This window comes from Thamnophis sirtalis, unplaced genomic scaffold, assembly GCF_051295495.1.
Source record: "Thamnophis sirtalis isolate CommonGarterSnake01/CBP01778 unplaced genomic scaffold, rThaSir2_p1.2 scaffold_17, whole genome shotgun sequence".
NCBI classification, from domain to species: domain Eukaryota; kingdom Metazoa; phylum Chordata; class Lepidosauria; order Squamata; family Natricidae; genus Thamnophis; species Thamnophis sirtalis.
The window spans coordinates 1,061,226-1,087,285 of NW_028261397.1; the positions used below are offsets into that span (position 1 = coordinate 1,061,226).

Below are 26,060 nucleotides of genomic sequence, written 5' to 3' on the forward strand. Positions count from 1 at the left end.
GGTGAAAGGGAAGCGCTGGCGGTCCGCGGGGTCAGCTGGCGAGGCCGGGCAGGGATCGGGCCATGGAGGCGGCGGGGGCGCTGGCGGCGGGGGCGGCGTTGCTGCTGGGGCTCTACGCGCTGCTCTACTACTATTTCGTTGTGACCACCTGGTGTCGGAACTCGGTCAGCCTGCGGGGCAAGACGGTGCTCATCACAGGTCAGCTGGGTGGGGCATTGCCTTTCTCCCCCCACTGTCTTTCATCCTTCCTTCCATAAGCCCCCCACCCCACCTCAGGGGCTCCGTGCAGGATGAATCTCCCGGAGCAAAAGTTCAGCGCGAAGGTCCAAGGGAGACGCGAGTGGAAAGGCGACCCCAACCCAGGTTTCTCCGCGGAGTTTCTGCCCCATCCAGGCCCTCTTCTTTGGGGCAGCCCCTCAGATACTGGAAGGCTGCCCTCCTGCCAGCCTGTTGCTTCTCTTTAGATGCCAGTTGATTGGCATAGGAGGGGCTGGAGACCAGCTCATTCCCTTCCCTTCATCCCTGGCTCTGCTTTGGCCACCTCAAAGCTCTCCTCCTCCTCCTCCTCCTCCTCCTCCCACCTGGGATGGAGAGAAGCCGGGAGGGGGGCATTCATGCAGAGGAGAAGCTGAGGACGCAGAAGAGCCAGCTCGGCCACCGGAGAGAGGCTGGAGGTTCAAGTTCAACGCTCCCACAAAAGGAAGCCAAGATCCAGGATCAGGGGTGGCAGCTGGCAGATTCCAGTTCAGTTACTGAAATAATCCCTGATGCCAAGAACAGTTACACCAGAAACAGGAAAGTTTGGTTTCGTGGCAAAAGCACCAGGATTGAAAACAGGAGGTGGCGAGTTCTAGTCCTGCCTTAGGCGTGAAAGCCAGGCTAAAGGGAGTGGAACTCACCGTCTCCTGGCGATTGGGCCAAAGTCACCCTCTCTGATCCTTCCTGTACTAAAGAAAATCAAGATGAGGTTAATTTCTCGCCTTGTATCCCTGGAATTTTTTCTTACGGTTGTTAAGTAAATCACGGCAGTTGTTAAGTGAATCACACAAATCTGTTTCTCCCTTGGACTTTGCTTGTTGGAAGCCAGCTGGCAAAGTCGCAAACCGTGGCCACCTGACTCCTGGATGCTCGAACTGCCGTAAACACCATGGTCTGAATTCTTTGAATCTCAAATATTTATTTTATTTCTTTAAAAAAAAAACACACAAATATTTCATCATTTGTCAATCATTAAGACATTGAAGTACAATTTTTTGTGTGTGTGCCCCTCCCTCCCTCCACCCCCCAACCCCCCTCCTCCTCCCCCCCCCCGACTTCCCAGAACCCGTACACGGTATGGATTTTTAACTAACACAGTCTAAAATCTATTGAGAAAAAAGAAATAAAGAAATTAATGACATTCTACATTGACCTTAGCTTCTTCTTACTGAACTAACTTTTAAGAGTTTAAATCATTTCTGATCTTAAGCATAGGCTAACTGGAATTTCTTGGTCCGGTATTTATTTTCTATATAGTCAATCCATTTTTTCCAGTCTCGTTTATATCTTTCATTTGAATGATCTTTAAAATATGCCGATATTTTAGCCGTCTCGGCTAAGTTTGTGACTTTCAATGTCCATTCTTGGATTGTAGGCAAGTCTTCCTTCTTTCAATATTGCGCCACCAACAGTCTTGCTGCAGTTATCAGGTGCAGAATCAAATTAGTCTCTACCACTGTAAAGTCAGTACATATACCTAGTAAAAATAACTGAGGAATAAACTTTATCCTTCTTTTAAAAATAGTTTGCATGACCCACCATATTTTTATCCAGAATGCCTTAACATTGCGACATGTCCACCATATATGATAATATGTAGCATCGAGAGAACCACACCTCCAACATTTAGGCTGTACATTCGGATACATAGAAGCCAACTTTTTAGGATCTAAATGCCATCTATAGAACATCTTGTAAAAATTTTCTCTCAGGTTTTGAGCTTGTGTAAATTTCACATTTCTTACCCAGATTCTTTCCCATGTATCCAACATTATTGGTTCCTCAATATTTTGAGCCCACTTTATCATACAATCTTTAACTAATTCTGTTTCCGAATCCATCTGTATTAATACATTGTATATCCTCTTTATATGCATTAAGCTTTGATCTCTTATTTGTTTAAACAGATTATCCTCAACTTGGATAAAACCAATTTTTTGATCTATTTTCCACCTAGCCTGTAATTGCCCATACTGAAACCATGTTTGAACTACCTTCTCCTCTTTTAATACCTCTAAAGATTTTAATTGTAATACCCCCCTTTCCGAGGTAAGAAGCTGTCTGTAGGTAATTCTGTCCTGTTTTTGTGCTGTATTCATATTTTCAGTTGCGTGTCTAGGAATTGCCCACATGGGTATCTTGTCATTTAATTTATATTGGTATTTCTTCCAAACCCGCAATAAAGCATTTCTTAAAATATGACTTTTAAAATTCTTATCCAATTTTTTGTTGAATAACAGGTAAGCATGCCAGCCAAATACCAGATCGTGTCCCTCAATATTCAATATTCTATCATTGGTTAAATGAGTCCAATCACTAATTACAGATAATGCCACTGCATCATAATATAGTTTTAAATTAGGTAGTTTCAATCCTCCTCTCTCACGTACATCTTGCATTATTTTCATCTTTACCCTCGGCTTCTTTCCTGCCCACACAAATTTGTTGATACCCTTCTGCCATTCTAAAAGGTTCGCATCTTTTTTAAGTATAGGTAACATTTGGAAAAGAAATAAAAAATTTGGTAAAATGTTCATTTTCACTGCCGCTATCCTACCCAGCAAAGATAAGTGCAAATTCTCCCATTTTTTCATCTCTGTCTGTATGCTATGCCAAAGTGGTTCATAATTATGCTTATATAATTTCCCATTTGAAGTTAAAATGTTAACTCCAAGATATTTGACTCTTTTAACTACCTCACATCCTAGCATCACTCCTAATTCTTCCTTTTGTTTAATATTCATATTTATAGCTAATATTTTGGTTTTTCCTAAATTTATTTTGAAGCCAGACACTTGACCATATTGATTAATCGTATTCATTAAAACCATACTGGATTCCTGCGGTTGTTCCAATATTATGACCAAATCATCCGCAAAAGCGCGGACTCTATATTCTTGCTGCCTAATCTTGATCCCTTTTAAACCATCCAAGCCCCGTATTTTATTCAACAATACTTCCAAAGTTATAATAAACAATAATGGGGACAAAGGACAGCCCTGTCTTGTACCTTTTCCAATTTGAAAAGAGTCTGTTAAACTTCCATTGACTATGATTTGTGCTGTTTGCTGTTGGTATATTGCTTTAATTGACTGTAAAAAATTATCTCCTATCTGCATTTTTTGCAATATCTTCAGCAGAAATTGCCAGTTAACTCGATCAAAGGCCTTCTCAGCATCCAAAAATATAAACGCAGCAGGGATCTGGTTGTTCTTTCCCAAATATTCTAATGGATTAATAATTAATCTGACATTACTTTTCATCTGTCTCCCTTGTATAAAACCTGTTTGGTCCGTATGTATCAATTGTTGAATAACCAACATTAACCTATTTGCTAATATTTTAGTAAAAATTTTATAATCTACATTCAGTAATGAAATAGGTCTATAATTTTTGGGTTGAGTAGTATCTTGATCTTCTTTGGGTATCAAAGATATAAACGCTGTCTTCCAAGATGGAGGGACTTTACCTTCCGTTTGAATCATATTAAATAATTCTCTAAGAGGTTCTACCATTTCTAACTGTAAGTTTTTATAGTAAACCGCTGTCAAGCCATCTGTACCTGGTGTTTTCCCTGACTTTAATTGCTTAATTACCTGCAGGATTTCCCCCGAGGTTATTGGTTGATTCAATTTTTGCCTATGCTTTTCTCTAACTGAAGGTATTTTCTCTTTGTCTAAATATTTGTCTATGTCTAAACCATTAATTTTATCCCCTTTATACAGTTCTGTAAAAAATTCCCAGAAAGCCTTTTGAATTTCTTCCTGTTGAAACACCTCCTTCCCTCTGTAAATCAGTTTAGATATATTTCGAGTTTTCCTTTTTTTCCTAATCTGATAAGCTAACCATCTGCCAGGTTTGTTTGCATTACAAAAAGTATTGTGTTTTGCATATAATAAATTAGTAGCTACCTGGTCAGAGATCAACATGTCAAATTGAGATTTTAATATGTTAATAGCTTCCTTAACCTTTGTATCGTCTGGGTTCCTTGTTAACTCCAGCTCTTTTCTCTTAATTTCCTCTTCCAGTTCTGTTCGTTTTAACCCTTGCTTATTTCTATGTGTTTTATTTATATTCATCAAGACTCCTCTCATATACACTTTGCTTGCATCCCATACAAATTCCATAGATGTACCCTTATTCATATTCAAAACAAAATATTCAGATAGTAATTTTTTACAATCATTAATATACTTTTCATATCTAAATAAGTTTTCATTCAATCTCCAAGACCTTCTTGCCTGCACTACCCTTCCCAACTCCATCCAAACTGGGTTATGGTCCGAAAGGACCCTAGCCACAATCTTTGTTTTCTTGACCCTAGAAAGCAAATCATTAGTGGTTAGAATAAAATCAATCCTTGAAAGGGATTGATGCCTGTCCGAGAAGAAAGTGAAGTCATATTCCTCTGCATTTCTTTCTCGCCAAATATCTCTCAATTCAAAATCATCCATAATGTTAAAGAAAGGTTTGGGTAACTTTGCTCGCATCTTAGTATTTAGGCGGGAAATCTTCTTATCTCTCTTAGTGTCTATCACTCCATTCCAGTCACCCAATAGTATACAGGAACTATAGTCCCACTGTACTAATTTAGCATGAAGATTTCTATAGAATCTATCTTGCTGTTGATTGGGAGCATAAATTCCCAAAAGTAATGTCTTTTTCCCTTCTAAGATTAAGTCTAAAGCAATATATCTTCCGAAGGGATCTGCTTCTATTAATTCAGCTTTCATATCTTTTCTTAAGTATACAACTATACCATTCTTCTTTTCCATAGCAGAAACTGCAAAATGTTGACCAAGTTTTAAGTTGATCAAATATTTTTGATCAGTTGACTTGATATGAGTTTCTTGCAAACAAATTACATCGTTCTTAAACTGTTTGAGATAATGAAATATTTTCTTCCTCTTCTGTGGAGAATTCAGTCCGTTGACATTCCATGTTAAAATCTTAGTTGTCATCTTTGGTTGGTTGAAGCATTTTTAGAGCTTCCTGCATGGCCTGTTTAGCCTTAGGTCTAGCTCCTCACACTGCTTCCAGATTTGTTATTGTAGTTCCTTGATCAATGGCCGATGATTGTTGATGCTGTTGCTTTTTAGCTTGTTTCTCCATACATCTAGTCATGCGGCTAGGTCTTGGTTCCATAGCACCTTGCACTTCTAGAGAAGAGAGATGCTCCATCTTGTCTGGTGGTTGTGTAGTTTGCTGTCTATCCTGTCCTTCTTGTGGTCTTTCTCTAGGTCCAGATGGTGCAGGGTATCCGGCCTTCAATATATTATAATAAAAATCTCGGGCTTTCCATACAGAGCTGAGGCGGTACCTTTGCTTATCAAATGTAAATATGATGCCAAATGGTGCATCCCATCTATACTGTATCTGACGATTTCTGAGTTCTTCGACCAAAAAAGCGTAGTCTCTCCTGGCTCTTAACATTTGAGGTGGTATCTCTTTCAAAACAGCCAGGTCTTGACCGCCAATTTGAAGCTTAGTGTTATAAGACGCTTGCAGTACCATATTTCTAAGCTCTCTTGTAGTAAAATATATAATGATGTCTCGAGGAAGCTGCTTCTGCTTTGCCAGCCAGGAGTTAACGCGATAAGCTTTGTCAATTTGCCAGTCTAGGTTGGTCCCTGGTCTTCCCATCAGGCGGTCAAAAGCTTCCGATAGGATCTGTTTCAGGTTCTCCTGTTTCTCCTCACGCAGCCCCCTTACTCTTAATGCAAACTCCATTTGTCGGTACTGTATCATAATAATTTCTTTTTCAGCATTTTCCACTTTTTGTTCCACCACCTCTGTTTTCAATGTCAAGTTAGCATTGGCATCATTAAGAACCTCTAGAGTATCTTCCATTCCAGAAATATGTTCTGTTAATACAGTTACAAGTCTCAGCATTTCGTCTCTAATTTTACCAACCTTAGCGTCAAATTTCTCATACAGCTCCTGTTTAAGTCCTTTTATTTCACTTTTAATTTCTTCTTTCATTTCTTTTATTTCCTCTTTTCTCTCCTGCTTTACCACCTCTCTATTATCTCTAAACTTATCTTCCATTTTAATTGTCTGTGCATTAAGAGCCTCGCTTAGATTACTCAGGAAAAATTCTTTCGTTAACACATCCCCAGCAGGGGGCGTAGGAAGCGGAGGCTGCAGCTTTGTGCCAGGCACTGAGGATGTGCCCCTGGAAGTAGAGGGTGACAACTTCAAGTTAATATTTGGTTTTGAAGCCATTTCAAAATTTATCTGCCTGCAGTTAATAAAACTCTATTGCCTGAATATGCAGCTTTAAGTAAAGAGGCTGAGTTCCCCTTTTATTTTGAAGTTTAAGGCTTGGCTAAACTTTCAGTGAGTAAACATTGTAACAAGACCGTTCAGCAGATTCATCACCATTTAACTTCCAGATAAGCAAAATTAATGAAGGAGTAAAATTCTTGTAGAAATGAAACTAATTAAAAAGCTTCTGCTGGCCTATTGTGAAACCAAAACAAATGATAAGCAATCTCTTTTGTTTTGAATTCTTGTGAGAATTAACAAAAAGTGTTCGTTATTACCGGAGAAACCAGCCTGCTCGGCGCCATTTTAAAAGCCTCTAAGTAAATAATTTTTCGGAGGAGAAAAAGAAAAGAAGCTAAAATGTTGATAAACAATTATTGTCCACGCAAACGGATTCAGCTCGTGATAAGATTAAATCAAACAAAACTTTGAACTGAGTGGGGGAGACCTACTTTGTCCTGCACAAGGCAGTTTGAAGTTCCCAGCACGGACAGCCGTTCTGCCTTGGGCTAGTCCCCCTTTCCCTGCAAGCACAAAAGCTGCAAAAATCGAAGAGCATTTGCCAGCAAAACAATTTCTTCTTTCCTTCTTGCCTGAAGGATAAGAAAACCTGATAAGATGTCAGATGGAAGATCCTCTAAACAGGTACGTAGCCAGGAATTCGGAGGCAGCTGATTTTTTGCTGCCACCACCAGCAGGCTCCTCCCAGGAAGCACCATTGTCTGAATTCTGATCGCGTGACCAGGGCCGGATTTAGATGAAAAGAGGCCCTAGGCTATTCCACTTATGAGGCTCTTTCACTTCCCATTTTTAAGTTTGTAAATTACATGAGAGACAATAAAATACATCATTACTGTGATATATATCAATATATATCAATATATATAGCTGGCCTCCCGACGGAGGGCGGCTCTGCTCTGCGGCAAAGGCAGCGAGGCCAGCCGCCTCCCCTGCTGCGCTCAGCTGCCCGGCTCGGCCACCTCGGCCTCACCTGCCTGGCCGCTGGTGGGCTCCGCGTCGACGGGGCGGCTACTGGGAACAGCCGCGCCTCTCGCCCGACCGCCGGTGCCGGGAACCTGGGCGGGGTCCCCAACTGCCGCGGCGCTGGCCTCGCTGTCTTTGCCGCAGAGCAGAGCCGCCCTCCGTCGGGAGGCTTAACCAATACATTTTTATGTTTATGTTTTATGCTTCACTGTGTGACACCATAACAACTACAAGCACAAATACAGGCCCAGCGCCTGGATCCCCGTCAAAGGCTGGGCGATCTCGGTGAATCCTTTCTCTGCCCTTTTCTAGGTGGAAATACTGGGATCGGGAAGGCCACGGCGGTGGATCTGGCCCGGAGAGGCGCCCGCGTCATTCTGGCATGCCGCGACAGAGCGAGAGGAGAATCCGCCATGTACGACATCAGACGAGTAAGCGCCTGGCGTGTGGTGGTCTCCATTCCTCCGTTCTTCTGCATCCAGATAAAAGATGGTTATTGTAAAACCATGATAAAATCGCCATAATACGGCCCCACAGAGTCACAATGGGATAGATGTTATACAGATAATCCGCAATTTACAACAGTTTAGTGACTGTTCAATGTTTGAAGGGATTTATGACCATTGCAGCATCCCGATTTTGGTCTCGGGATCAAAATTCAGATACTTAAGCATCTGGCTCACATTTATGACGGTTTCAGTATCCTGGGATCATGCAATCACCTTTTGTGACCTGTGACAAACAAAGTCAATAGGGAAAATAGATTCGCTTAACAACCATGCTAATAACAGAGTGAGAGGAGAATCCGCCGTGTGTACGACATCAGGCGGGTGAGCGCCTGCTGGGCAGTTTCCTCCGTCCCCCTGTTCTTCTGATATCCAGGTGTTTTCCTGATGGTTTTTATTCATTTATTTAGTGAGTGGCATCTGCAGAGGTCATGTGATCATGTGATCACTTATATGCAACATGGATAAAACACATCATACGTGCCATGGAAATCTGTGTTTAAATAAAGCATCAAGATGTATATATCAAATAAGTGGACAGTCAACAGACGAGATAAATTATTAACTGATAGTAAAACCATGATAAAGATAAGAGCCGAGGTGGCGCAATGGTTAGGGTGCAGCACTGCAGGCCACTTCAGCTGACTGTTATCTGCAGTTCAGCGGTTCTAATCTCACCGGCTCAGGGTTGACTCAGCCTTCCATCCTTCCGAGGTGGGTGAAATGAGGACCCAGACTGTGGGGGGCGATATGCTGACTCTGTAAACCGCTTAGAGAGGGCTGAAAGCCCTATGAAGCAGTATATAAGTCTAACTGCTATTGCTATGGCTATTGCTATTTATATCTCTATCTATATTTATATCTATCCATCTCTATCTATCTATCTATCTATCTATCTATCTATCTATCTATCTATCTATCTATCTATCTATCTCTATCCATCATCTATCTATCTATCTATCTATCTATCTATCTATCTATCTATCTATCTATCTATCTATCTATCATCTATCATCTATCTCTCTATCTCTATCTCTATCTCTATTTCTCTATACCTATACCTATCTCTCCCACTCTATCATCTATCTATCTATCTATCTATCTATCTATCTATCTATCTATCTATCTATCTATCTATCATCTATCTATCTATCTATCTATCTATCTATCTATCTATCTATCTCTATCTCTATCTATTTCTCTATACCTATACCTATCTCTCCCACTCTATCTATCTATCTATCTATCTATCTATCTATCTATCTATCTATCTATCTATCTATCTATCTATCTATCTATCTATCTATCTATATCATCATCTATCTATCTATCTATCTATCTATCTATCTATCTATCTATCTATCTATCTATCTATCTATCTCTATATCTATATTAAAAAGAGTCGAGGTGGCGCAGTTGTTAGGGTGCAGTACTGCAGCCACTTCAGCTGACTGTTATCTGCAGTTCGGCGGTTCAAATCTCACCGGCTCGAGGTTGACTCAGCCTTCCATCCTTCCGAGGTGGGTGAAGTGAGGACCCAGATTGTTGTTGGGGGCGATATGCTGACTCTGTAAACCGCTTAGAGAGGGCTGAAAACCCTATGAAGCGGTATATAAGTCTTAACTGCTATTGCTATCATCTATCTATCTATCTATCTATCTATCTATCTATCTATCTATCTATCTATCTATCTATCTATCTATCTATCTATCTCTATATCTATATTAAAAAGAGTCGAGGTGGCGCAGTTGTTAGGGTGCAGTACTGCAGCCACTTCAGCTGACTGTTATCTGCAGTTCAGCGGTTCTAATCTCACCGACTCAAGGTTGACTCAGCCTTCCATCCTTCCGAGGTGGGTGAAATGAGGACCCAGACTGTGGGGGGCGATATGCTGACTCTGTAAACCGCTTAGAGAGGGCTGAAAGCCCTATGAAGCGGTATATAAGTCTAACTGCTATTGCTATGGCTATTGCTATTTATATCTCTATCTATATTTATATCTATCCATCTCTATCTATCTATCTATCTATCTATCTATCTATCTATCTATCTATCTATCTATCTCTATCCATCATCTATCTATCTATCTATCTATCTATCTATCTATCTATCTATCTATCTATCTATCTATCTATCTATCTATCTATCTATCTGGGTGAAATGAGGACCCAGACTGTGGGGGCGATATGCTGACTCTGTAAACCGCTTAGAGAGGGCTGAAAGCCCTATGAAGCGGTAGATAAGTCTAACTGCTATTGCTATGGCTATTGCTATTTATATCTCTATCTATATTTATATCTATCCATCTCTATCTATCTATCTATCTATCTATCTATCTATCTATCTATCTATCTATCTATCTATCTATCTATCTCTATCCATCATCTATCTATCTATCTATCTATCTATCTATCTATCTATCTATCTATCTATCATCTATCATCTATCTATCTATCTCTATCTCTATCTCTATCTCTATCTCTATTTCTCTATACCTATACCTATCTCTCCCACTCTATCATCTATCTATCTATCTATCTATCTATCTATCTATCTATCTATCTATCTATCTATCTATCATCTATCTATCTATCTATCTATCTATCTCTATCTCTATCTATTTCTCTATACCTATACCTATCTCTCCCACTCTATCTATCTATCTATCTATCTATCTATCTATCTATCTATCTATCTATCTATCTATCATCTATCTATCTATCTATCTATCTATCTATCTATCTATCTATCTATCTATCTATCTATCTATCTATCTATCTATCTATATCATCATCTATCTATCTATCTATCTATCTATCTATCTATCTATCTATCTATCTATCTATCTATCTATCTCTATATCTATATCATCATCTATCTATCTATCTATCTATCTATCTATCTATCTATCTATCTATCTATCTATCTATCTATCATCTATCTATCTGATTGTTGGGGGCAATATGCTGACTCTGTAAACCGCTTAGAGAGGGCTGAAAACCCTATGAAGCGGTATATAAGTCTTAACTGCTATTGCTATCATCTATCTATCTATCTATCTATCTATCTATCTATCTATCTATCTATCTATCATCTATCTATCTATCTCTATATCTATATTAAAAAGAGTCGAGGTGGCGCAGTTGTTAGGGTGCAGTACTGCAGCCACTTCAGCTGACTGCTCTCTGCAGTTCAGCGGTTCAAATCTCACCGGCTCGAGGTTGACTCAGCCTTCCATCCTTCCGAGGTGGGTGAAGTGAGGACCCAGATTGTTGTTGGGGGCGATATGCTGACTCTGTAAACCGCTTAGAGAGGGCTGAAAACCCTATGAAGCGGTATATAAGTCTTAACTGCTATTGCTATCATCTATCTATCATCTATCTATCTATCTATCTATCTATCTATCTATCTATCTATCTATCTATCTATCTATCTATCTATGTCTATATCTATATTAAAAAGACTCGAGGTGGCGCAGTGGTTAGGGTGCAGTACTGCAGGCCACTTCAGCTGACTGTTATCTGCAGTTCAGCGGTTCAAATCTCACCGGCTCAGGGTTGACTCAGCCTTCCATCCTTCCGAGGTGGGTAAAATGAGGACCCGGATTGTTGTTGGGGGCGATATGCTGACTCTGTAAACCGCTTAGAGAGGGCTGGAAGCCCTATGAAGCGGTATATAAGTCTAACTGCTATTGCTATTGCTATAAAATAGCTATAATATGGCGCCATAGAGTCACAATAGGATGGATGTTACACAGGGATGCCTTGACTTACAACAATTCATTTAGTTGTAAGTGGCCGTTCAAAGTTACGATGGCCCTGAAAAAAGTGACTTATGACCATTTTTCACATTTTTCACGGTTACGACCGTTGCAGCATCCTGGTGGTCACGTGAACAAAATTCTTTTTTTTTTTTAATAAATGTTTTTTAATTTTAATTGAAACAAGTACAGCATCTTTCTTTACATCTGTAGAAAATGTATCAATCGATTACAGATCCTCCACGGTCAACAAACATAACTCATATCAACTTAAGCATTATTATATATCCATTTTCATTTGATTGTAATTATTATTTAAAAGTATTAATACAAGTAATAATCTTGAACAATACCTGCCCACACCAGTGGGAAAAGAAAAAATCAAAAAGAAAAGGCAAAAAAAAAAAAGAACAAAAAAAAAAAGACAAAAATGACAAAGGACAAGGCAGGAAAAAAGAACAAAACACAGGTATCCATTATAAAAAAGAAGTGTATCAACTGGTCACAACATGCTTTGGTGCTTCTCTTCCATTAACTCATATTAATTCAAATATCTTAACTCAAATGTTTACCATATTAGCATCATTATACCTCCAGTTTTAATTACCTATAGTTATTTAAACATCCTTCATCCTTAGCTATGCATTACATAATTAATCCATAACATATGCTGACATTTCATTTACTTACTTATAAAGTCCTCTATTTACATCAAATCCTCATATCCTATTTTAGCTGAACATCCATAATATTTAGTTATATCATATATCATAACATTTCCCAGTATTGATTAACATTTGATTGTATGTATTTTATTTAGTTTTTATAATAGTGATAATTATTGTAATTAATACTCTTTATGTATAATCCAAAAATGTTTTCTCATATCCAATTGTTATTTATCATATTATTTATCATATTACTCCACATTATATACATTACTATCAATATCAATTATTATTCAGCTATATCTGTTACAAAGAGAGCAATTAGGTTAGCTAGATTTCAATTGTATTCTTCAATCTATCAGCCAATTCCACATTATATCTATTACCATCAATATCAATTATTATTCAGCTATATCTATTACAAATTAAAGTAATCAGATTTAGCTAATTTTAAGTTATATTCTTGCATCTGTCAGCCTGTGTCCCTCCAACAGCAAAATTTTCTTAATCCAATTGCCATTCGTTGAATAAATTTACCAAATGTTTTTATAAGCAAGTCCAGACAAAAATATCTTCGCACCTTTTGACTCTGAATGTCAGTGATGAAATAATAATGTTGTCCCGGGCTTGTAAAACTTTTCAAATTGACTTTAATTCTCCAGGGTGGAGTTTCCATTTCTCCTGCACTCTGTCTCTTTAAATGAATCTTCTTTATAGCTCCCCCCCTCCTTTCTTCCTCTGAGATAGACCAGTCGCCATTTCTCACATTTTCCATTTGTATTTCAGGAACATTCAAACATTCAACGATCTCAGTTTTCCCCTCATATTTTAAAATCAGATGATCCAATTTTCTTTCCAATCTCTGAAAAGAGTCAAAAAGCTCTCGACATGCGGAAAAAAGAATCTGGAATGAGACTTCAGACGCCATGATGTGTCGCAGTTAGAAATTGCAAATAGAAACACGCTGGAAACTGTGCAATCTTATCTGATCGTAAACACAGCCAAGTAATAAAAATGTCAGATCGTGAAGGGCTAATTAGTAGAAAGTTGACTTTACGATCCACTTAAAAAGAGTCAGTGAAGAGGGCTGCCAAAGCGTTCCTTGAAGCGTTTAAGAAATAAAGTAGCCACCAACCATAAATCCATTAAAAAAAAGACCAATTCGCCGCTAGATTCTTCTATTTTTTGGTTTCAATTAGCTTAAGCTTTTAGTGCGGACAGTCTCTCTTGAGTAATAAAATCAGCTTACCAGATGACATCACTTCTGCCATTCTTAGGGGCAACCTGCAGTTTCAGTTAGCACGCAGCTAATCCAGAAAGGAATTGGCATGAGGAGTTAATACCCCCCCCCCAGAGACTTTGCGAGTGTCTCTGAGGTCCTGGGTCTCTCCTCACCTTCACTGTAGTCTCCGGGACAGCTAGGGTCCAAAGAACCCATCCAAAAATCCTTTGGAATAGAGGAATTTCAGGAATAGCCTGAAACTCCGTCTTCTCACTGCTAAGCCCCACCTTCTTCCACGTGAACAAAATTCTGATGCTTGGCAAATGATTCCTATTTATGACGGTTGAAATTTTTTTTTTTTAAATTATTTATAGGCTGCCCTTTTCCCTGAGGGGACTCAGGGCGGCTAACAACTTGTATGGGAAGGGAAGACATACAATAACATAAAAACACAATGTACAATTAAAATCAAGCAACATTCATTCAACATTCGGGTGGGGGCGAATTATAGTCTTACCCCCAGGCCTGGCGGGATAGCCAGATCTTGAGGGCTGTGCAGAAGGTCTGAAGGGTGGTGAGGGTACGAATCTCCATGGGGAGATCGTTCCAGAGGGTTGGAGCTGCTACTGAAAAGGCTCTCCTCCGCGTAGTTGCCAGCCAACACTGGCTGGCAGATGGCACTCAGAGGAGGCCTAATCTGTGAGATCTTATGGGTCGAGAGGAGGTGATTGGCAGGAGGCGGTCTCCCAAGTACGCAGATCCACTACCATGAAGGGCTTTGTAGGTAGTAAGAAGCACCTTGAAGCGCACACGGAGATCAACAGGTAGCCAGTGCAGCTCGCGGAGGATAGGTGTTATGTGGGTGAACCGAGGTGAACCCACAATCACTCGCGCGGCCGCATTCTGGACTAGCTGAAGCCGCCGGATGCTCTTCAAGGGCAGCCCCATGTAGAGCACGTTGCAGTATTCCAGCCTACAGGTCACGAGGGCGCGAGTGACTGTTGTGAGAGCCTCCCGATTCAGGTAGGGTCGCAACTGGCGCACCAGGCGAACCTGGGCAAATGCCCCCCTGGTCACAGCCGACAGGTGGTGATCAAAGGTCAGCTGTGGATCCAGGAGGACTCCCAAGTTGCGAACCCTGTCTGAGGGGTGTAAAATTTGGCCCCCCAGCCTGAGCGATGGAACACTAACCAAATTTTTGGGAGGGAAACACAACAGCCACTCGGTCTTTTCTGGGTTGAGTACAAGCTTGTTAGCCCTCATCCAGTCCCTGACGGCCTTGAGACCCTGGTTCATCACGTCCACCGCTTCATTGAGTTGGCACGGGGCGGACAGATACAGCTGCGTATCGTCCGCATATTGATGGTATCTTATCCCGTGCCTCCGAATGATCTCGCCCAGCGGTTTCATGTAGATGTTAAATAGTACGGGGGACAGGACCGACCCCTGCGGCACCCCATATGTTAGGGGCCTCATGGTCGATCTCTGTACCCCGACCAACACCGACTGCGACCTGTCCGAGAGGTAGGAGGAGAACCACTGCAAGACAGTGCCTCCCACCCCCACCTCCCGCAGTCGTCGCAGAAGGATACCATGGTCGATGGTATCGAAAGCCGGCGAGAGGTCAAGGAGAACCAAGATGGAGGCGTGGCCTCCATCCCTGGCTCTCCAGAGATCATCGGTCAATGCGACCAAAGCGGTTTCTGTGCTGTAACCAGGTCTGAAGCCGGACTGGAAGGGGTCCAGGTAATCGCGACCTCCAGACAAGTGCAGTCAAGGGGAAAGCCGGATTCCCTTAACAACCGTGTTACTAACTTAACTTCGGTTATTCACTTAACAACTGTGGCAAGAAAAGCCGTAAAATGGGGCAAGACTCACTTAGCGACTCTCTCCCTTAGCAACATAAATTTCGGGCTCGACTGCGGTCATAAATCAAGGACTCACAATGCACACCTACAGAGGTCCATCACCATCCTGTTCTCCTCCTGCAGATCCTCTCCGAAGTTGCCCTTAAGGTCACCAATACTTTTGCGAGCATTTTTTCCAGTTTTATAGTTTTATTACGGTTTTTATCTTGTTTTAACTTTTGATTGAGAGCTGTTGATTATAAAATTGGTGGCTACATAGAGGCGCTCCTTGACTGAAGGAGAGTTGTTGTCGGTGGGTGTCAGTGCGCATCTTCTCTTCCTTTCCAGCTGCCGTGGAAACAGTGGGAGGGGGAACAGTGGGCATTTTGGGGAGAGGGTGCAGGAAGGACAAGTGGAAATTTTCAAGGAATGATGGGAGTACCACACTGGTGAAAGTCAAAAATTTTCCCTACCGATTCTGTGGGCGTGGGGTTAGTGGCCATGTGACCAGGTGGGTGTGGCTTGGTGGCCATGTGACCGGGTGGGCGTGGCTTGGTGGCCATGTGACCGGGTGGGCGTGGCTTGGTGACCAGGTGGGCATGGCTTGGTGACCATGTGACCAGGTGGGTGTGGCTTGGTGGCCATGTGTCTGGGTGGGCATGGCTTGGTGCCCATGTGTCCGGGTGGGCATGGCTTGGCGGCCATGTGTCCGGGTGGGCGTGGCTTGGCGGCCATGTGACCGGGTGGGCGTGGCTGCACAACTGACTCACCTAAAATGTAAAAGCAGCTGGACTTCACACAAAACAGCCCCTGCAACAAGAAAGAACCTCACAAACAATCATGCACAGCTCATTTCACTACTGTGGGACTCCCATTGCCACACAGCTGTTCGGTAGGGAAAAAAATGCTAAAAAAAAAGTTCCAACAATTGAGTGGCACAGCTGATCGTCAGAACTTTTTTTTTAACTTTATAAAGCATTTTTTACTACCGGTTTGTGTGAATCGAACTGGTAGCATTTCACCCCTGGAGTACCAGCTTGGGTTTGTTTAACTATCCTCAAGGCCGACTGTCTGACAGTATGCAGAAGGAAGGAGCGGTGCACCTGAATCAGAGACTTTCCCAAAACGTCTTCTTGGCCAGTGATTAAACTCTGGTTGCCTAGCTATTGTGGGGTGGGCTCTAGGGTTTGTTTCAATTTGGTGCTTCACACATTTTTGCTTCAGATCTTGCCTGAGTTAGCTGTATTCAGTTCTTTCCTAGTAAAAGCACCTTTTCTCTAATTCTATGGAGTCAAGGGTTTTTCTTTCCTAGGGATTGTACAGAGGCAGCCATGACAGTTATTAAGTCAACCAGACCCAATTTATATGCCACAGGTGTTAGGGAAATCACTACAGTTCTTAAGTGAATCATGTGGTTGTTAAGTGAATTCAGCTCCCCTCACCATTGACTTTGCTTGTCTGAATCCTCTTGGAACAATCACAAATAATAATCATATGACCCTGGGACACTGAAATCATCGGAAATATTGCTGGTTGCCAAGCACCCAAATTTTGATCACATGACCCTGGGGGAGCTACAAGGGTTGAAAGTGTGAGGACTGGTCATAAATCACTCTTTTTTCATTGGCATCGTTCATTGAATGTTCGCTAAATGAATGGTTATAAGTCAAGGATTGCCTGCATTGTTTTGTTACGCACCACCCAGGGAGATTGACAGGAGGTGAGCAGATCTATGCAGAAGGTGAGTAAGTCGGGATCCGCCTTTGAAGCCGTACTCGATCCCGAGGCTCAGGATTCCTTCCGCTCCTTTTCCAGGAAAGTGGGAACTCGGAGGTGATCCTGATGATCCTGGATCTGGGCAGCCTGGACTCCGTGCGAGCTTTTGCGCAGACCTTCTTAGAATCGGAGCCCCGTCTGGACATCCTCATCAACAACGCAGGTGGGGGCAGAGCAGACCCTCCCCCCAGGGTCTCTGGGCGAGGAAGGGGAGAATATTTGGGAGAGGGGGGATTGTCCGGGATTTCTGTAATTCTGTGAGGTGGGTTGGGGAGAGAGGGGGGGGGACTAGAACTAGAACTCACCGTCTCCTGGTGATTGGACCAAAGCTATCCAGCGACCTTTCGGGATGAAGCAGGATTAAGCCAACCATTTTCTAGGCCACAACCACTAGACCAAATTGGATGCTTTACATACAATCCTTAAATTATGATCACGATGCAGCCTGCTGATTATGGTCATAAGTTGTGATGGTTGTAAAGCAGGTCTGACCTCTGTGACCAATACTATCTGATACCCTTTTTTTGAGGCGGTTGTTAAACGAACCAATTATTCACTGTCGGGTGTTTTTGTTGAAAACTGCATTTTTAATAAATTGCAGTCATTTGACATGTTACCAAGGGCGGGGCCTGTTGCTAAGCTCCCAAAATGCTACCGTGCGACCACAAGCGGGAGCCACTGGAACTTTGGAACCGGGTCGTAATCGCAAAGTGACCTGTCGTAAGCCGAGGACTACCTGTAATCCGCTTCTTTTTCTGGTAGGGGTCTTTCAGGGTGGCCAAACCGCCGATGGCTTTAGCCAGAACTTCCAGGTCAACCACTTGGCCCACTTCCTGCTGACCCACCTGCTCCTGGACCGGCTGAAGCGCTGCGCCCCGAGCAGGATCGTAATTCTGGCCTCAAGTGCGCACGCCTCTGGGAAGATCGACTTTCGGACCATCCACAAGCCAGTGGAAGGGATGTGGCAGATGATAATATCGTACAGCAGCAGCAAACTAGCAAACATTCTCCACGCAAGAGAGTTGGCCAACCGGCTGGAAGGAACCAACGTCACCTGCTACGCGGTTCAACCAGGTGAGTAAGAGTCCATCTCCAAGGCACCCCACGTCATGGAGCTCCCCCCACAGGTCCCTCTGGGGCTCCACCAGGCATTTCTCTCCCAGTGGGGGCTCCCTTGACCCCCTCTGCAGAGCCACCTCGGGAGTTTCCTCCATCGAGCTCAACACCGGTTATCATGGCTTGAAACAGGGGCGGAATTTTTCCGGTGCCTGTGGAGATTCTCTGCCAGAGTGGTTTTTTCAGGAGGCAACTGGACTTTCTGTTTTTTTTTTCTTTGAAGATATTTCGTTCCTCATCCAAGGAGCTTCTTCAGCTCTGACTGGATGGAGGGGAAGGGAAGGATTTATGCTCCTTGCAGACAGCTGGTCATTTGCATCCTTTTAGCGAGTCGTTGAGGCGACTCGGGGAAAAAGACAGGAAAGTCATTATACAGGGTCTCCAGGCCACTGTAACCATCATAAATATAAGTCTATTGTTCCAAGGATCTGAAATTTGATCAGGTGACCCCTGGGGGATGCTGCATCAGTCATAAGTGTGAAAAATGGTCATAGCTTGCTTTTTACGGTGCCGTTGAAACAGAACGGTCACTAAACAAAAATGTGACAAGTGTAATAAGTTGTGGACTATCTGTATTACCTATGGATTCGTGTGTTGCGACACACACAAACACACACCTATACACACTATTTTAACCAACTCGGGGAACAGACAGAAGATTGTTATGTAATATTATCTATTTGAATGTATTAGCCATTCAGTGAAAATGAATTTAGGTGTGCAATGCAGCATGCAGATGTGCACATACACATATACAAGCACACACAGGGACTTCCTGGGAGGAGCCTACTGCTGGGGGCAGCAAAAAATCAGCTGCCTCCGAATTCCTGGCTACGTACCTGTTTAGAGGATCTTCCATCTGACGTCTTATCAGGTTTTCTTATCCTTCAGGCAAGAAGGAAAGAAGAAACTGTTTTGCTGGCAAATGCTCTTCGATTTTTGCAGCTTTTGTGCTTGCAAGGAAAGGGGGGCTAGCCCAAGGCAGAACGGCTGTCCGTGCTGGGAACTTTAAACTGCCTTGTGCAGGACAAAGTAGGTCTCTCCCACTCTGCTCTAAGTTTTGTTTGATTTATTCTTATCACGAGCTGGATCCGTTTACTGTGGACAATAATTGCTTATCAACATTTTAGCTTCTTTTCTTTTTCTCCTCCGAAAAATTATTTACTCAGAGGCTTTTAAAATGGCGCCGAGCAGGCTGGTTTCTCCGGTAATAACGAACACTTTCTGCTAATCCTCACAAGAATTCAAAACAAAAGAGATTGCTTATCACTTGTTTTGGTTTCACAATAGAAGAATTTTACTCCTTCATTAACCTTGCTTATTTGGAAGTTAAATGGTGATGAATCTGCTGAATGGTCTTGTTACAATGTTTACTCACTGAAAGTTTTGCCAAGCCTTAAACTTCAAAATAAAAGCCTCTTTATTTAAAGCTGCATATTTAGGCAATAGAGTTTTATTAACTGCAGGCAGATAAATTTTGAAATGGCCTCAAAACCAAATATTAACTTGAAGTCGTCACCCTCTACCTCCAGGGGCACATCCTCAGTGCCTGGCACAAAGCTGCAGCCTCCGCTTCCTACGCCCCCTGCTGGGGATGTGTTAACGAAAGAATTTTTCCTGAGTAATCTAAGCGAGGCTCTTAATGCACAGACAATTAAAATGGAAGATAAATTTAGAGATAATAGAGAGGAGAGAAAAGAGGAAATAAAAGAAATGAAAGAAGAAATTAAAAGTGAAATAAAAGGACTTAAACAGGAGCTGTATGAGAAATTTGAGGCTAAGGTTGATAAAATTAGAGACGACATGCTGAGTCTTGTAACTGTATTAACAGAACATATTTCTGGAGTGGAAGATACTCTAGAGGTTCTTAATGATGCCAATGCTAACTTGACATTGAAAACAGAGGTGGTGGAACAAAAAGTGGAAAATGCTGAAAAAGAAATTATTATGATACAGTACCGACAAATGGAGTTCGCATTAAGAGTAAGGGGGCTGCGTGAGGAGAAACAGGAGAACCTGAAACAGATCCTATCGGAAGCTTTTGACCGCCTGATGGGAAGACCAGGGACCAATCAAGACTGGCGAATTGACAAAGCTTACTGCGTTAATTCCTGGCTGGCAAAGCAGAAGCAGCTTCCTCGAGACATCGTTATATATTTTACTACAAGAGAGTTTAGAAATATGGTACTGCAAGCATCTTATAATGCTAAGCTTCAAATTGGCGGTCAAGACCTGGCTGTTTTGAAAGAGATACCACCTCAAATGTTAAGAGCCAGGAGAGACTACGCTTTTTTGGTCGAAGAACTCAGAAATCGTCAGATACAGTATAGATGGGATGCACCATTTGGCATCATATTTACATTTGATAAGCAAAGGTACCGCCTCAACTCTGTATGGAAAGCCCGAGATTTTTATTATAATATATTGAAGGCCGGACACCCTGCACCATCTGGACCTAGAGAAAGACCACAAGAAGGACAGGATAGACAGCAAACTACACAACCACCAGACAAGATGGAGCATCTCTCTTCTCTAGAAGTGCAAGGTGCTATGGAACCAAGACCTACCCGCATGACTACTAGACGTATGGAGAAACAAGCTAAAAAGCAACAGCATCAACAATCATCGGCCATCGATCAAGGATCTACAACAACAAATCTGGAAGCAATGGGAGGAGCTAGACCTAAGGTTAAACAGGCCGTGCAGGAAGCTCTAAAAATGCTTCAACCAACCAAAGATGACAACTAAGATTTTAACATGGAATGTTAACGGACTGAACTCTCCACAGAAGAGGAAGAAAATATTTCATTATCTCAAACAGTTTAAGAACGATGTAATTTGTTTGCAAGAAACTCATATCAAGTCAACTGATCAAAAATATTTGATCAACTCAAAACTTGGTCAACATTTTGTAGCTTCTGCTATGGAAAAGAAGAATGGTATAGTTGTATACTTAAGAAAAGACATGAAAGCTGAATTAATAGAAGCAGATCCCTTCGGAAGATATATTGCTTTAGACTTAATCTTAGAAGGGAAAAAGACATTACTTTTGGGAATTTATGCTCCCAATCAACAGCAAGATAGATTCTATAGAAATCTCCATGCTAAATTAGTACAATGGGACTATAGTTCCTGTATACTATTGGGTGACTGGAATGGAGTGATAGACACTAAGAAAGATAAGAAGATTTCCCGCCTAAATACCAAGATGCGAGCAAAGTTACCCAAATCTTTCTTTGACATTATGGATGATTTTGAATTGAGAGATATTTGGCGAGAAAGAAATGCAGAGGAATGTGATTTCACTTTCTTCTCAGACAGGCATCAATCCCTCTCAAGGATTGATTTTATTCTAACCACTAATGATTTGCTTTCTAGGGTCAAGAAAACAAAGATTGCAGCTAGGATCCTTTCGGACTATAACCCAGTTTGGATGGAGTTGGGAAGGGTAGTGCAGGCAAGAAGGTCTTGGAGATTGAATGAAAACTTATTTAGATATGAAAAGTATATTAATGATTGTAAAAAATTACTATCTGAATATTTTGTTTTGAATATGAATAAGGGTACATCTATGGAATTTGTATGGGACGCAAGCAAAGCGTATATGAGAGGAGTTTTGATGAATATAAATAAAACACATAGAAATAAGCAAGGGTTAAAACGAACAGAACTGGAAGAGGAAATTAAGAGAAAAGAGCTGGAGTTAACAATGAACCCAGACGATACAAAGGTTAAGGAAGCTATTAACATATTAAAATCTCAATTTGACATGTTGATCTCTGACCAGGTGGCTACTAATCTATTATATGCAAAACACAATACTTTTTGTAATGCAAACAAACCTGGCAGATGGTTAGCTTATCAGATTAGGAAAAAAAGGAAAACTCGAAATATATCTAAACTGATTTACAGAGGGAAGGAGGTGTTTCAACAGGAAGAGATTCAAAAGGCTTTCTGGGAATGTTTTACAGAACTGTATAAAGGGGATAAAATTAATGGTTTAGACATAGACAAATATTTAGACAAAGAGAAAATACCTTCAGTTAGAGAAGAACACAGGCAAAAATTGAATCAACCAATAACCTCGGGGGAAATCCTGCAGGTAATTAAGCAATTAAAGTCAGGGAAAGCACCAGGTACAGATGGCTTGACAGCGGTTTACTATAAAAACTTACAGTCAGAAATGGTAGAACCTCTTAGAGAATTATTTAATATGATTCAAATGGAAGGTAAAGTTCCTCCATCTTGGAAGACAGCGTTTATATCTTTGATACCCAAAGAAGATCAAGATACTACTCAACCCAAAAATTATAGACCTATTTCATTACTGAATGTAGATTATAAAATTTTTACTAAAATATTAGCAAATAGGTTAATGTTGGTCATTCAACAATTGATACATACGGACCAAACAGGTTTTATACAAGGGAGACAGATGAAAAGTAATGTTAGATTAATTATTAATGCATTAGAATATTTGGGAAAGAACAACCAGATTCCAGCTGCGTTTATATTTTTGGATGCTGAGAAGGCCTTTGATCGAGTTAACTGGCAATTTCTGTTGAAGATACTGCAAAAAATGCAGATAGGAGATAATTTTTTACAGTCAATTAAAGCAATATACCAACAGCAAACAGCACAAATCATAGTCAATGGAAGTCTAACAGACTCTTTTCAAATTGGAAAAGGTACAAGACAGGGCTGTCCTTTGTCCCCATTATTGTTTATTATAACTTTGGAAGTATTGTTGAATAAAATACGGGGCTTGGATGGTTTAAAAGGGATCAAGATTAGGCAGCAAGAATATAGAGTCCGCGCTTTTGCGGATGATTTGGTCATAATATTGGAACAACCGCAGGAATCTAGTATGGTTTTAATGAATATGATTAATCAATATGGTCAAGTGTCGGGCTTTAAAATAAACTTAGGAAAAACCAAAATATTAGCTATAAATATGAATATTAAACAAAAGGAAGAATTAGGAGTGATGCTAGGATGTGAGGTAGTTAAAAAAGTCAAATATCTTGGAGTTAACATTTTAACTTCAAATGGGAAATTATATAAGCATAATTATGAACCACTTTGGCATAGTATACAGACAGAGATGAAAAAATGGGAGAAATTGCACCTATCTTTGCTGGGTAGGATAGCGGCAGTGAAAATGAACATTCTACCAAAATTTTTATTTCTCTTCCAAATGTTACCTATATTAAAAAAAGATGCGAACCTTTTAGAATGGCAGAAGGGTATCAACAAATTTGTGTGGGCAGGAAAGAAGCCGAGGGTAAAGATGAAAATAATGCAAGATGTACGTGAGAGAGGAGGATTGAAACTACCTAATTTAAAACTATATTATGATGCAGTGGCATTATCTGTAATTAGTGATTGGATTCACTTAACCAATGATAGAATATTGAACATTGAGGGACACGATCTGCTATTTGGTTGGCATGCTTACCTGTTATTCAACAAAAAATTGGATAAGAACTTTAAAAGTCATATTTTAAGAAATGCTTTATTGCGGGTCTGGAAGAAATACCAATATAAATTAAATGACAAGATACCCATGTGGGCAATTCCTAGACACGCAATTGAAAATATGAATACAGCACAAAAACAGGACAGAATTACCTACAGACAGCTTCTTACCTCGGAAAGGGGGGTATTACAATTAAAATCTTTAGAGGTATTAAAAGAGGAGAAGGTAGTTCAAACATGGTTCCAGTATGGGCAATTACAGGCTAGGTGGAAAATAGATCAAAAAATTGGTTTTATTCAAGTTGAGGATAATCTGTTTAAACAAATAAGAGATCAAAGCTTAATGCATATAAAGAGGATATATAATGTATTGATACAGATGGATTCGGAAACAGAATTAGTTAAAGATTGTATGATAAAATGGGCTCAAAATATTGAGGAACCAATAATGTTGGATACATGGGAAAGAATTTGGGTAAGAAATGTGAAATTTACACAAGCTCAAAATCTGAGAGAAAATTTTTACAAGATGTTCTATAGATGGCATTTAGATCCTAAAAAGTTGGCTTCTATGTATCCGAATTTACAACCCAAATGTTGGAGGTGTGGTTCTCTCGATGCTACATATTATCATATATGGTGGACCTGCCAAAAGGTTAAGGCATTTTGGATAAAAATATGGTGGGTCATGCAAAATGTTTTTAAAAGAAGGATAAAGTTTAGTCCTCAGTTATTTTTACTAGGTATATGTACTGACTTTACAGTGGTAGAGACCAATTTGATTCTGCACCTGATAACTGCAGCAAGACTGTTGGTGGCGCAATATTGGAAGAAGGAAGACTTGCCTACAATCCAAGAATGGACATTGAAAGTAACAAACTTAGCTGAAATGGCTAAAATATCGGCATATCTCAAAGATCATTCAAATGAGAGATATAAACGAGACTGGAAAAAATGGATTGACTATATACAAAATAAATACGGGACTAAGAAATTCCAGTTAGCCTATGCTTAAGATCAGAAATGATTTAAACTGCTAAAAGTCAGTTCAGTAAGAAGAAGCTAAGGTCAATCTAGAATGTCATTAATTTCTTTATTTCTTTTTTCTCAATAGATTTTAGACTGTGTTAGTTAAAAATCCATACCGGGTACGGGTTCTGGGAAGTCGGGGGGGGGGGGGAAGGAGGAAGGGGGTGGGGGGGTGGAGGGAGGGAGGGGTATACACAAAAAAAAAAAATTGTACTTCAATATACAAGCACACACAAACACACACACACTCCCTTTGCATCATCGCACACTCACTTCAGCGTTGGGTCTTCCAAAAGATATTGAGAAGTTGCCCCAAGGTTGGCAAAGGGCCAACAGATGATGAATGAAGGGTTCATTCGGGCTCGACTCCTCCATTTGGGCCACGTTGGAAGGTGCTTCCTCCCATCCTGGGCTGTTCACACAACCAACTCTCTTTTGCTTTCAGGATTTGTTAGAACCGAAATCGGCCGCTCTTTTCCATGGTGGGCATTTCAGGTGTTTGGGCTCATGAAGGTGTTGAAACGAGATTGTGATGCGGGTGCCCAGACCTCCATCTACTGCGCCACCGAGGAGGGCATCGAGAGGCTGAGTGGGCGGTATTTTGTGGACTGCTGTCCAAAGGTGCCCTGGCCACAGGCCTGCGATGACCAGCTGGCCAAGAAGCTCTGGGAATTCAGCGAGAGGCTGCTGGGACTGACCGCTTAAGAGGGAAGGGACAGAAATGGAGTATGAGGTCACCATAAGCGGGTGTCCAATTAAACTGGGGGAGCAAACTGCAGGGAATCTGGAAACTTCTCCGAGGTTGTGGCTGAGACAAGTGTTGAATTTCCGAGAATTTAAAAAACTGGGAAGTATTGTGGGGTTTGTGGTGGAGAGTTGATCGGCGTTGGTCCGTAAGTATCTTTTAAATAAAGAAGCCGACTCCATAAAGTTGTTGGTCTCTTTTTTCTCCATCCATGCTAGAAGAGGGAGGGTGGTTTGCCAGGAGGAGAGGGAGTCTTGCAGACATTTCATGAGCCAACTTGTCCTTCCAGCAGAGAATCAGAGGGGGAGGAGGAGGTGTGTGAGCTGGGCCCAGCATCAAGGCAACTTAGCAATAGCAATAGCAGTTAGACTTATATACCGCTTCATAGGGCTTTCAGCTCTCTC

General features: G+C 41.2%; 1 protein-coding gene across 1 annotated transcript; it reads left to right on the forward strand.

Moving 5' to 3' along the window:
- LOC148042364 (dehydrogenase/reductase SDR family member 13-like) lies at positions 1-25,841 on the forward strand. The gene is made up of 5 exons (XM_087702924.1): positions 1-198; positions 7,822-7,940; positions 17,328-17,451; positions 18,051-18,362; positions 25,357-25,841. The coding sequence occupies exons 1-5, from the start codon at positions 63-65 to the stop codon at positions 25,614-25,616; spliced, it is 951 nt and encodes a 316-aa protein (XP_087559050.1). The 5' UTR covers positions 1-62; the 3' UTR covers positions 25,617-25,841.
- Positions 25,842-26,060: the final 219 nt, after the last annotated feature.